The sequence below is a fragment of the Bombus impatiens genome, unplaced genomic scaffold, assembly GCF_000188095.3.
Source record: "Bombus impatiens unplaced genomic scaffold, BIMP_2.2 scf_0675, whole genome shotgun sequence".
Lineage (NCBI taxonomy): Eukaryota > Metazoa > Arthropoda > Insecta > Hymenoptera > Apidae > Bombus > Bombus impatiens.
The window spans coordinates 64517-77450 of record NT_177094.1 but is presented as its reverse complement, the minus strand read 5'-3'; the positions used below and the strand labels follow the sequence as shown (position 1 = coordinate 77450).

Genomic DNA, 12934 nt, shown 5'->3' with positions numbered 1-12934 from the left:
TGCATAATAACGACGATATATACATGTATGCTCTGATATTAAAGTTTAATAGGTCAAAATTACGAATGAGAATAAATTGAAGTTTACTTACGTTAGTACACATATGTCGGTATATCGTGGTAAATATTGTAGCATCTTATGAAATTAAATTATATTAGCCATTATCAGGTATTTTTAAATAACCTTTCCCCTTTTAATAAAATCTAGTACTTTTTTCCCCTCAATTGTAATACTAACTATTATTTAACGTCATTAAAGACTGAAAGGACATAATAAAATCGTCATTTTGTCATACATAATTCACACTGAATGTTTATTTAATTGCATAATTTTTTTATCAGAATGTGGATTAAGGAAAGATTTGACATGTTTTGCAGCATATAAAATTTGCACCAACTTGTAGAATTTGTAGAAGAACTACAAGTTTTATGTTTTAAATATAATTAAATATAATATCATGTTATTTTAACAATCTTTTATCGCGATTAACTCTTGATCAGTTTTAATTTAACATTTGTTGCAATGAACAATAAATAAAATATATATTTATATTTTATATTATATAAAGTACATTTATAACGTCAGTTCGCAAATTAATAATCAGTTTGTCCCAAAACACTATACATGATCCTCTTGAAGCTGTTACTCTGGTGGATTTTTTCACCGTCGTCATCAAGAATATTTACCTAGAAAAAAATTATAAATTACCATTGTAGTTGAATAAAGTGATATCGTTAACAAATTTTATAAACGCTTGGCATTCATAGTAATACAATACATATGTTCGAATCATTTGAATGAATTATAATTTTTGAATTGGTTTTAAATATTTAAGGAGAAGATTTTTTCTGTCACCATAAAATATCTTATTCAGTATTTATAAACAAATGTATACGTAAAAATATGCAAGTGACATATACGAATCGACATCAGATTTATGTAAATAATCGTTTGTTATTATAATGTGTTTATAAAAGGGAAAAGAATTTCTATATTCATTCAATTTATATAATTACAAAGACTGCCGTGAGTCTACTAAAATTAAAATGTTACAATTAAATGGTGACATCGAGTGATCTAGCCGCACTCAGCCAGTAAGCATTCCTGTGGCTAGAGTTACCAGGAAATTCTTTGCACCGGCCGCCTAACTGCCCTATTTGAAGAAAAAAAGTAATTCTTTGTTGACATTGTACAGTCCCGAACAAGACTCAAGCTCTAAAGTCTCTCCTATATTATTTCAACTTTCAACCTAAGTATGTATGTCTGTGATGTATGGCTTCAACATGTAGACTTTAACGTCGACCGATTGTACAACCTCACTATATCGTTTCTACCGACTTTACTTATGTGTCCACGTACGTATATTCTACACATGCATGTACATATAACGCGGTCAAATGACGCTGATGTAAAATCCGAATATGTATTTAAAGTTTTACTTACGTATGGTCCAGCTGGACTTTTTGGTCGAGCGTGGTATATCTGAAAATATTTATTGATCAGACAAGAGTAACGTTTAGATAGTAAGTAGAATTTAACTATTCTATATGCATACCCTATTTTGGTTAACCTTTTGCGGAGAGAAAACACCGGTGCGCGCCGGTTGTCTTACTTCCTGCACTACGTCACCGAGAGCCTCCTCTTGCAGAGCCTTGTAAGCCTCGCTCTTGCTCGGGTCGTACTTCACCGGTTTCTTCGAGCTGTACCATTGTATCGCATGTGTACACACGGACTATTTTTAATTCATTTGCCTCGATTTTGTCAGATCGGTTAGCAGCAGCCAGGGTTATATCGCCAATTGTTTGTTCGAGAGCGACTTTCGGACCGCTTCCATGCCCTTTTCATTAATCGAGTCACAAATATGTCTCAACTAAATCTTTGATGCTTTTCTCGAGAATTACATGAGGTGTCGATTCTTACATTTAAGATACTATATTTCACTAATAGGATACAAATAGCTGCTTTTAGTGATACTGATTTGTAATTTTCGAGAATTGCTTCTTGATTGTATGAGTATCAAAATTAGTAAGGCTACTAATTTGCATGAACATTTACTCTGATTAATTATTGATTACTTTCAATGGTACAGCATGCAGAAAAATATATAGTATGGTTATTCTAAGAATTTCCTTTGAAACTTGTTTTTTTTCTAGCTTTTCCGTCGATTTTATCGATTTACTTGAAGTCACAACAACAAATTGCAATATGTATGTATCTATGTAGTTATATGCATCACGACCCTATAATTACGATTTATAGATATTAAACTGTAAAGCAAAAGAGTTTGAATCAATAAATACTTTATCGAACGATTATCAAGAGCTTAATCACGGATCAGTGGCCACGCTCATTTGCCTTATTAAAAAAGAAAGAAAGAAGGAAGGGCGATAAACAATTTTAAGAGAAAGAAACAATTGCGAGACAAGGAATGTGACCAATGATTCTCGTGAAAACAATAGAATTTGAAACTATGGATATACTACGACGTGCGAGAAGCATCGAAAAACGTCTCGAACTGGATATTAATTTGGTCTATTGAATTGCGGCCACACATTCTTCGAGGCGGCGGCTATGGCCTGTTCTTTCAAGATTCTCGCTTGCTCCTGTATTTCCTGTTTCTGTTTCACGAAGGAAAAGTCTATGAAAATGCTGGAAAACAAACAAACTGCACGTGAGTGTTATCCATTGTGAAAAGGAAACAACAGTATAAGGACTGACAGCTGCGTTTTCTGTTCTACGTCCATACTCCCGTTCTGATCACGTGCCCGACAGTCTATAACCAATGAATTGATAAATCCTCGATTTGCAACTTCCGATTAATGTCCCTCGCACGTAAACTATGGGTCATTTTTTCGATGCATTATTATTCAAGTTATAATTTTAAAATATCCGTTAGTTAATGGCGCCAAGATCATAACTGCTCAGAGTTAATAGTTTGATAAGTATCAGCATCCAGCAAAAATTTAATAGTATTAATGCTAGTAACTTTATTACGCTACTGCAAGCTGTACGGCGTATTAATATTTGTTTTATGTATATCTATTTATTACTTACGGTATAGCGGTTGTTTGGCTCTTTATAGTGTCGGCAATATTTTGTTCGGAATAGAGTCCAATTGGTGAGTTAAATTGCTTGTGGACAACCTAAGAATAAAATTGTACGAGATAAAAAATAATAACTGCAGCAACTGCAAATTTATTACAATGGTATTGTTCGTTTAAATCTTTCCTTAAGTCATAAATTTACCACTAAACAAATTGAAAATATGTATTAGTTAGGAATTTCATAATTTATCGTAATAACGCGTCTATCAGTTGTTTAATAACGTTTTAACACGTATTCAATTAGTTATTTGAAGCTTAATAATAACTTCAGTTACACTATAAAATAAACTTAAAGTTTAGTTAGAAGAGTACCTTGTAGAGATGATATATAAATTTAAATTTGAAAAATCGCTTGATAGGAACAATATACAATTTGAAACAAAAATGTAGATTACATGCCACATAATGACTGTTTTTACTAAAAGCAAAAGCATGTTGTATCGCACGGAAGCAAAAGCGATTTGAGTATAAAGTAATCCAAACCTTTGGAACTTCATTCGGTCCCAAGACACGTTGAAGTACCGTTTCTGCCACCTAATCAGATGTTGTACAAAATATATATACAAATTAATATAAAAGATTGTCCTTTGTTTCAAGCAAATCGAAACATAGGACAGTTTTTCACAAATGAAGCATTTTTCAGCGCAGGATTGAATAAAGCGTACCTTTTGTTTCATAGCAACTTCAGGATGAGCTTGTTCGTAATGATGCGGTGCCGCTCTGATCATCGGATTGGGATGATGGCGCAAGTAGCATTCTCCAAGCGGAGCATCCTTTTTTATCTTTGCACCTGGCAAGACCAGAGGAGTTGTGCGGTATGGCTAAAAATCAACGCTATCGATAGTATTCAGATCATGTAATATACTCCTTTATGTTTATCGATTATGAGTGTAACTATTTCAACTGTACCTTGAAATAATGGTACAAATAATGATACGAATGGTAAAAATAAGGTACGAGTAAAGTTGTAATTAATCGATAAAAATAATTAACGAATTATGTGTAACGAAAAAAGTGTTTAATAAGCTAAGTAGGCGTGAAATATTCTGTCAGAACGGTGTCAATTACCAACCAACGAAAGCTAAAATAAGCCATTATTAAGAGGCCATGATGACCGATGACACCTCGTTAATTTTCGAGACTGTTGCAATATCAACGTATGGCTTTTATCTTCAAACGTGATTAAAAATATATTTACCGATCATTTCCTCGATATTGATGTGTTATTTTTCCGTAGGTTCTCTATTTACGTTTAATTGCTTTTTACGATGACAATTCGTTAAACGACCGAATATCATTACAACGAAGATGATATTTTTGGCCAACTATAGCAACCGGAAATGAACACGCACTGTGAAATATAATGCTCGACCACCATTAGTTTCAAATGAAAGGTATAAAAAGTATCTAAAATTTTTGGTACTTGGCTCGTATCTGTACAATGAGAAAATTGCATAAAGCCGCGGCGTTACAAACAAAGCGTTTGCCAAGTATTTCCTGCGATTACGTTATCTATCGTTCTACACGGAGTTTTACGCAGAATTACGAAATTATTAAAAATACAATTGTTACATTTCCACGAAAACTCGAGAAGAGTCGAGAAGATTGAAGAACAGAAACCGTGGGCTATAAAGATGTAAGATGATTATGCTTGCTTGATGTTGTTTGATCGGCTGTCGTCATTGCTAAAAAATGACGAAAATGAGAATGTCAAGTGGAACGATGTAGAAAGAGAGTGAACAGCAGGATAAAGTTACGCGTCGTATTTATAAGACGCGCTTGCAAGAATAGAAGATCGAATTTGAATACAGTCACTATCGACTTTGTTTCGAACGAACGACGATTGAACGACCGATGCAACGATCGATGCAACGATCGATGCAATCCTGGCTTTCACGAGATCATTAATTATATCAAATAACGATTATTTCATTATAAATGGGTCGGAAACATTATCTTAGAGGGTGAGTAACGGTCTCTCTCTCTCTCTCTCTCTCTCTCTCTCTCTCTCTCTCTCTCTCTCTCTCTCTCTCTCTCTCTCTCTCTCTCTCTCTCTCTCTCTCTCTCTCTCTCTCTCTCTCTCTCTCTCTCTCTCTCTCTCTCTCTCTCTCTCTCTCTCTCTCTCTCTCTCTCTCTCTCTCTCTCTCTCTCTCTCTCTCTCTCTCTCTCTCTCTCTCTCTCTCTCTCTCTCTCTCTCTCTCTCTCTCTCTCTCTCTCTCTCTCTCTCTCTCTCTCTCTCTCTCTCTCTCTCTCTCTCTCTCTCTCTCTCTCTCTCTCTCTCTCTCTCTCTCTCTCTCTCTCTCTCTCTCTCTCTCTCTCTCTCTCTCTCTCTCTCTCTCTCTCTCTCTCTCTCTCTCTCTCTCTCTCTCTCTCTCTCTCTCTCTCTCTCTCTCTCTCTCTCTCTCTCTCTCTCTCTCTCTCTCTCTCTCGAAATAGATGAAGGACCCTAGCCGGCAAAAATAACGTGTACCCCGTCTGCTGCGAAATTTTTCACCGCCACGATCAATGCTTGTCAACTCTTGATTAATTTTTATTATCATTGATCTTTTTAATTAAAAAGTTGAAAGCACGATTAAAGTACTTCCATCGAGTATCTACTTATGTCATATACTTATATCATTATTAACTATCCGTCGAAAATATGTCATTTCGGAGAAGGAAGTTGTTTTCACGTCGTTTTATAGAATGTCCCCGAACTAAATTCGGACTCACCGAAACAGTTGTTTCGAAAATTGTTTATCGTTTGGCTCGGTAGCGATGCACTGAAACTCGAACTACAACAATGAAAAAACTTTCTAGATTCTGCTGGCAAGGTACACAGAAAAGACAACAAGTGTTTCGATATTTTGTAAATTGAGTCACAGTATCTGATAGACCAAAGGTCTGGTAAATTGAAATGTTTCTACATAATCAACAACGATCCTTTTCCTATGTATTTCTTTCGTGTTGATTCCCTTAGCCTGCGATAACGTTTTTCAACGTTGCCGAAATAATTTTTTAACGAAGCAAGTTCTTTGGAAAGTCAAGAGGACAAACTGTAAGAGTGTCGTTGTATGACCCTCTTGTGTTTGAGTAACCCAGATCTCATTTACGAAAATAGATTAAGATTCCAATGAATAGTCGGTAACATGCTTACATTCGTTTTATTGCATCGCGTTATTAGTCAGTCATACCCCCTGTAATCTTTTTTCAATTGAATAGTTCTTCCTTCCGTTGCATTCGTTCTTACAGCGTGCACCGTTTCGTGATAAGCCGTATGCAAGTTCGTTTGCTTGTCTTTTTCAGTGTCATTAGGGTAGAATCAAGACCTAGCCCTACTTTTACGGAGGGTGTCAAGGTTGGCACTCGGCGACGTAATTCAAAATTTAGATCATCTTATGTTACGTGTTCGTTTCTAACGAGTAATTGTCGATTTCGATCGCTAATCCATATCTTTAAATTCTTTATAGGAAAAACGATTGCTGTTAAAATATCCGTTCTGAATCAGTGTCGACAGATACGAGAAAAAAATAATATAAGACGGATGAGAAGGAAAACGTTGCGTTAGGAACAACACGGTCTTCTTTCTCGATGCTGTGTTGTTTTATTTTCAACAATGATAAGATATTTTATCTTTTTAACTGATGTAAAATATCAACGAAAGGATAAAAATTCTTTTTTCGAATTAAGACTATTCCTGTCCGTCAAGGATCGATAATTGAACAAAAGATGAAAAGCAATTGCACCGCCGTAGTAACAAAGATTGGATAGATCGGCATAAAGTTCTGATTAATTAAATACTTGAATGATATCGTAACGATGATGAATTATCGATATTCGACGAAACATGGAATAGGTTTTCTTTACTTTTAATGACTGATAACTGTTTCGTACCCAAAACACGGCAGCCTCCTCCTCTTTCGGCTGGTGTTCGATGTTGTGACGATAAATGGTCGTGTAAGCCGGCATCGTTTTCTTAATCGAACCGAAGTTCGTATTCCTGCAACTGCGGTAGCACTCTTAATCGAGAATCGCTTTCTTTTTTCCCCTCTTTCCTCCCGCTTTCACCGAGAAGTTACTTCACTTTTTTCCTGTGGATCTCTCCCTTACGAATATTCGCTAACGCACTGCCTCGTTGCGCGGGCGGCACTAACTCTGGTCTTTTCCACGCGACTCCTCTCGCGCTCTTTCTTCTCCTCTCCACGTATTACCGACGTATCTCGATCGTTCCTACGTTTTATCCTCTTGATCGGCGATATAATTTTCTTGTCGATCTCTATCAGCTACCACAATCCTTTTTGTTGCTAGCAGCATTTCCTCTCCAATATAAAAAATGCTTACCGAAACGATCCTTTCGATAGAATAATTACAACCCATTAAACGATTAATTTCTATTTCGATTGCCATTTGTATGTATTTTTGATCGATTGTGTCACATCTGGATTCGAACCAAATCCCGAGAAAGCTAGAAAATAGGTATTCTTAATCATTTCAAATGTGAATTGTTCTTCGAATCAATCATTCTCGCATTCGTTTCTTCTTTTTTTTTCTTCTTTTTTTATTTGTACATTCTGCTTGTTACATACGTTCGTTAACCAGGCGATGTTTTCTTCGATATAATGATTGGTATATCTCGCGACCTTGGACGAACATCCGAAACATCGTGGAAAATGTTTTCCTTGGCTCAGCGTGCCTTTTCATCGCCGGTTTAGTTACTTATCATAAGCAAATACAAACGTTTTGTACCGAGTTTCGCTATTGTATTTCCCTTAAAGTAGCCATAGGACTACTTCGGAGGAAATCTAATACTCGATGAATCGTTTATTGCACGAACAGAGTATAACGGTTAACACGTGCCGTTCTCTCGGAATTTCTCTAAGTTGACATTTTGTTGTTGCAATCGGCAGAACAATAAGAATATGTATTTTCAAGCGGAGACTAGGATCGAAATAGTGTTCCGAAATCGTTCTGGATCGCGTAGTATTGGATCGGAGAGGTGGTTTCGATGCAAAAGCGATATTTATAGCGTGGCAACTGCCTCTACGTGGACTTTCCGGCATCGTGGCGGGCCAACAAAAATATATTCACGCTTCGGACGTCTCGCGAATAAAGGCGTCTTCGTATCACGAAACTGTACGTACATATATAGCTATTGATCTCTCAAATCTTCCGAGACCGTGATTCCATCTGACAAAGTCAGCGGTAATCGTGTCCCCGTCGAAATCGTAAGCTTAACGAAGAATGTAAGAGAATAATCCGCTACTTAGCTAAGAAGACAGAGCGATACGCGGGGAGTGGTAGCCGTATAAATGGATGGATTAACAACCGGACTAAAAGCTCGACTAAAAGCCAAAGACGAACGAGTAAATACTCTCGCCGTTTCGACGAAGGGGTTCAAATCGATCTATGTTTAACGATCATGTACGGATAGCTTGCCCTAAATTCGTTATTAAACGACCGTAAGATCATTTTTCCACTTGAACCGAAATCGAATACATCGTACAGCTTGTTGACATCTTGAGATAGAATGCGGAAATAGCAAATTATATTCGACGGATATTCTGTCATCTCACAACTACTCGGTGATCCAACTATGAGTTATTGAGTTTCAAAGCGTTCGAACGACATATTTCGAAACGGTGTGTAACTTGCCAAATGCAATATACCGTGTACTTTGAAATACAATAATTTATATTCTAGTCGCATGATATACATATAAATTCATTACGAAGAACGATATTATGCGGAGCATGCAGAAGACGATGTCACTTTTCAACAATTATCCAAGTTTAATCCAGTTGCTCTATTTATTTCTTATTTCTTTATCTTTATTTCTCTCGAGTCTTTGACGGCACGGAAGCCATAGAAAAAAATATCTAATTTCATAGATAACGATCTCTGCTCTACTTAGCGAATGATTTTGTCGTTTCGCCGGATGGGTTTGTTATTTGCTTGTCGATCTTTTTATAGAGTCTTTTAAACGATCGACTTTCCGATTTTATTTATCTGTGAATCTAGAGCAACTTATCGGACATTATGATATTCAGAATGTACAGCGGCGGCGAAACGTCGTCGAAAAGAGTTACAGGGTGTTGGAAAAGAATTATAAATACATCCAACGATCGTGAAGACGTATCATTAGCTTCATCTTCATAGTATTGCATTTACGGATCAATGAACTACTCTGGTAGTATGAACTAATTAGGCGACGTTTACATTCTCAAATTTAGGAAGCGCTATAGAAAACAATTTTCTTTTTTTTTTTTTTTTCAAGAATCGATGTTGCAATGAAATGCTCCGAGTGAATGACAATTCGTTCTTACTATTGTCTCCGAGGCCATACCGTGTGTTACGTGGATTCTATTGTTTGTTTAAAATACGCTTGCTAAAATTAATTGTCGATGAGATAGAAGCGAGCAAATACTTACATTCGCTTGATCGTTGTTCAAATTCTCGGGCAGAACGTTGAACATAATATATATTGAATGAGTTTATTACAACAGGACGAATAGCGATGTAGATTGCTTGCTCCTGCGTGTGAATTCGTGTTTCAAAATCTGCTCAAAGTACCTGCGACAAATTGGCTCTCTCTTCGCGAACCTCATCGAGATGTTCGTGCGGTAAGTTAAGGTGTTCCGGTGAAGATGCAGGCGGCCTGTATTCGTCGATTAAAGGCGGCGGTAAGGGGCTCTTCGGTAATTCCGACGGTATTTTCCGTTGTTTAGCTCTATAGCGGAATGGGAAAGTATCTTACTAACGAATCAATATGAAACAAATTCCTCTCACGAGAGCTTCGATGATACTTTCGACGATCACTTTCAAACATCTGAATTTACTATACAGAAAATAGATTTTGTTTTAGTATCGTGTACAGACGTAGCGTAACGATAATGCTTCAACGTTAGAAATTTCAAAGCGGACCAAAACTTGCTTTATCGATTCCTGAAGTTATCAGTGGTTTTCCCTGGCCCTCCTTAATATAATACATCGATCAAAGGATACAAAGACGTGCATTTTTCGCGTTTACTTTAATTTTCGAAGATTTTCTACGAAACGAAGGATTCGAAAAATTCTATTGTAATTGCAAGAAAGAAAGTGATCGTCGAACTAACGATGATGTTTCTTGATGCGATGAGCTGTCAATCAGGCGCTGCGATTAAAGTATGTATAAAATAAGGTAGGGAGAAGTTTAATACGAAGCGTTAATAGTCGTGTTACGTAGCAGTAGTAGCGTGCCGATAGTAGTGCGATAAATCGAACGCATAATAATAAAGGTGGAATTGCTTTCTGACAGACTAGTGACCGCAGCCCTGTCGCCAGTGTTCAACTGGATAATCGGAGATGACGTGGTAATGTTGATACGAGATGCATTCGACGGCTCAGACCTTTCGACCACGAGCCTTATTGATTCAGAGTTTTGAAGAAGATTCTGCGCGTCTACATGCCTCACATCTCGCGTGTCGTAATCGTCGATTTTCTTGATCACATCACCCCTCTGAAGCGTCTCGTTCTCCGACTGCAAATACAAATTCTATCGTAAGATAACCACGCATCGTTGATTTTCAAAGGCTTGCTATTTCTTAACTAACGTAAGAGAATTCTACGTTCGAGGCATCGTTTTTTAATAATTGAAATAACGTTAGTTTGACTCTCTCTCTCCGACTATAACAATTAAAATAACAGGCATGACATCGGACGTTGTAAAGCTGTATTAGTTACATTATCAACAAAATGTTGCTATCAAGCGAATATCAGAAACATAAATACCGCGAATATCGGTGTTTTTATATTTTAAATTATCGCGCGAAAGATGCGAAGACTTGCCGTTTAATTAGAATACGTAAAGTAATATGCAATGACGATTAAATGATAGAAGCATTTGGATAGCGTTCAAGTGTGTTTACGATTTCTCTGTGCTGCATTTAATAGTCATATTGGATAAAATGCAGTCGAGGCGATCAAAAAGACGCACAAGATTAGGTCACAAGTGTCAGCTAGACATGATTATGATTTAACGTATACGGTATAATCTACAGGCATCTTGTACTTGTTTAAAAGCGTGACGATATTAGGCGGTAGTTAATTGCCTTGCGAATAAGATAATAATCCGTTTGTAATAAATATTCGTGTATTTTAAATTGGATAGATATCGTTGTATGGTAAGCAGCAACAGCAGCAGCAGCAGCTTATGTACATTAGAAAATGATCTCCATTGCTTGCTGTTCTCTGTTATAGATAGATAAATAGATTTGCTGCAGATCCAATAATAACCATAAGCTGTATGCATCTAACAGTAACAGTAGACATGAAAGAAGAACTCACGCGGGTGACGACGATCGGTGTACCCAAATCAGCGCCTCCAGCGATACGTATTCCCCAAGGTTTGCCGGTGCTGGATCTCTTAAGCTTCACGATCACCGTTTGTTTCCTCGTCATGCTCTACTCTGTCTATCAGAAGAACGCAATCGCGTGTTTATAACGAACGGAAATCGCAGAGACCGATCGCTAATTCGAGTATTAAGAGCAAGACGATAACGAAAGAGCACGAAAAAAGGTCAAAGAAACGAAAAGCTTTTCCAATCAAATGAGAAAATTGATAAACTGCGAGATCGTTGAGAAATGTACGACGACTCGAGGCAATATCGAACCCGTGCTTACGCTCCTTACTGGCTAACGAGGACTACTGGCTGCACCGCCACTTTATTTTGACAGGCTTTACTTTTGTGAGCTTAGTTACCCAACTACCGGCTCGCCGCTTCTGCTATTCTGGCCCCATTTCGAATTGGCATACCGTGTGTATTGTTCTGGTCCGACCTGCACTCATTTCTCTGGCATTTGCGGCCTCCCTACCCTTGCTATGCCTACCGATAGGATCAATGATAGTGCATGAAATTAAATATCACAATATTATAAATTCTTAGTAATTTTAACCCGCAAACATTATTCTTCCAAAATGATCTTCTCTTTACAAAGTATGCTTTAAACGATGAATGAAAGTAACTATATACTTGTAAAAATACTTGTAAAAAAATATGCTTGTGTAAAAATACTTTAATTATACGATTAATTATATGACACGTCTATAAGGAATCAGAAAAATGTCGCCGGATATTGAATGAATGTACAAAATTAAACACTGCACGTAAATCATTTATTAAACACATTCATAGATTACAATGGGTGCTTTCCTTCAAAGTTACAAAGGAAAAATATGCCTGTGGATTGCACGATATAATCTTTAAAAAAAAAGCGATGCAGGATGAAACATAGTCCATCAGATTACATCATCGTAAATTACAGAGGAGAGAAAATGAAGAAAAATGTAGGATTTGATCAGGCTGCTACATATGTACTCACATAGGTTTCGTAAAAGTTGCCTACGGAAAATTTAAGAGACATCTTCGCCTCAAGCTCTTGAAACTCTCAACCGCACTTTCTTCTCCTTTTCACTAATTGTAAGTGATATCTACGAATACTTGAAAGGGTCTCTTCCTTATGTTGTTTCGATCTAATTGACTGCACCGTGATTAATGAGACTACATCAAGAAAGGAAGAGAAATAGTAAAAGAGAGTACATCAAATAAACCGAGAGGAAGAGATTGTACGTAAGTTTGACTTAAATTAGCAACCTATAGCGCGAAAGGTTAGTCAATCACACTTTTAAGAGTGTACCGTTCTAGTGACTCATTTATCTCGATTTACACGATACTAAGAAAGTATATACATAACAGCCGCATTCATCCGAATGATATCGCATCTAAATTAGTAATATTAATTGCCTGTTATTTGTTAATACCCCGGTAATATTGCTAACTGTTAAAAATGAACGCCGATAGGAATGGAGCTAATTG

At 36.8% G+C, this 12934-nt stretch overlaps 1 protein-coding gene and 1 long non-coding RNA gene across 12 annotated transcripts; one reads left to right on the top strand and one right to left on the bottom strand.

Moving 5' to 3' along the window:
* Nucleotides 1-281: 281 nt before the first annotated feature.
* On the bottom strand, nt 282-12836 carry LOC100741711 (PDZ and LIM domain protein 3). 11 transcript variants are annotated; one of them, XM_033322856.1, is made up of 10 exons: nt 12441-12836; nt 11406-11531; nt 10376-10599; nt 9654-9810; nt 3770-3925; nt 3588-3638; nt 3055-3143; nt 1556-1700; nt 1444-1482; nt 282-686 (listed from the first exon to the last, which is right to left on the bottom strand). In XM_033322856.1, the coding sequence occupies exons 2-10, from the start codon at nt 11517-11519 to the stop codon at nt 594-596; spliced, it is 1068 nt and encodes a 355-aa protein (XP_033178747.1). In that variant the 5' UTR covers nt 11520-11531; nt 12441-12836; the 3' UTR covers nt 282-593. The 11 variants fall into 11 exon arrangements, 10 of the variants coding, with proteins under 10 accessions (XP_033178747.1, XP_003492400.1, XP_012245464.1 ...); XM_003492352.4 differs by lacking the exon at nt 12441-12836 and adding an exon at nt 11821-11944; XM_012390041.3 differs by lacking the exon at nt 11406-11531 and having other exon boundaries at nt 12441-12835.
* LOC112213484 lies at nt 3925-11612 on the top strand. Its single transcript, XR_004462389.1, has 2 exons — nt 3925-5068; nt 11319-11612. It is a non-coding gene; the product is annotated as an uncharacterized LOC112213484 (long non-coding RNA).
* Nucleotides 12837-12934: the final 98 nt, after the last annotated feature.

Excerpts from the sequence above, each read along its gene's own strand:
- LOC100741711 (XM_033322856.1), bottom strand. The coding sequence starts at position 11,519 with ATGACGAGGAAACAAACGGTGATCGTGAAGCTTAAGAGATCCAGCACC. Across the intron at positions 3,926-9,653 it reads AGAGAGCCAATTTGTCGCAG|CCATACCGCACAACTCCTCT; the intron begins GTACTTTGAGCA and ends GTTGATTTTTAG. Across the intron at positions 3,144-3,587 it reads GACCGAATGAAGTTCCAAAG|GTTGTCCACAAGCAATTTAA; the intron begins GTTTGGATTACT and ends TTTTATTCTTAG.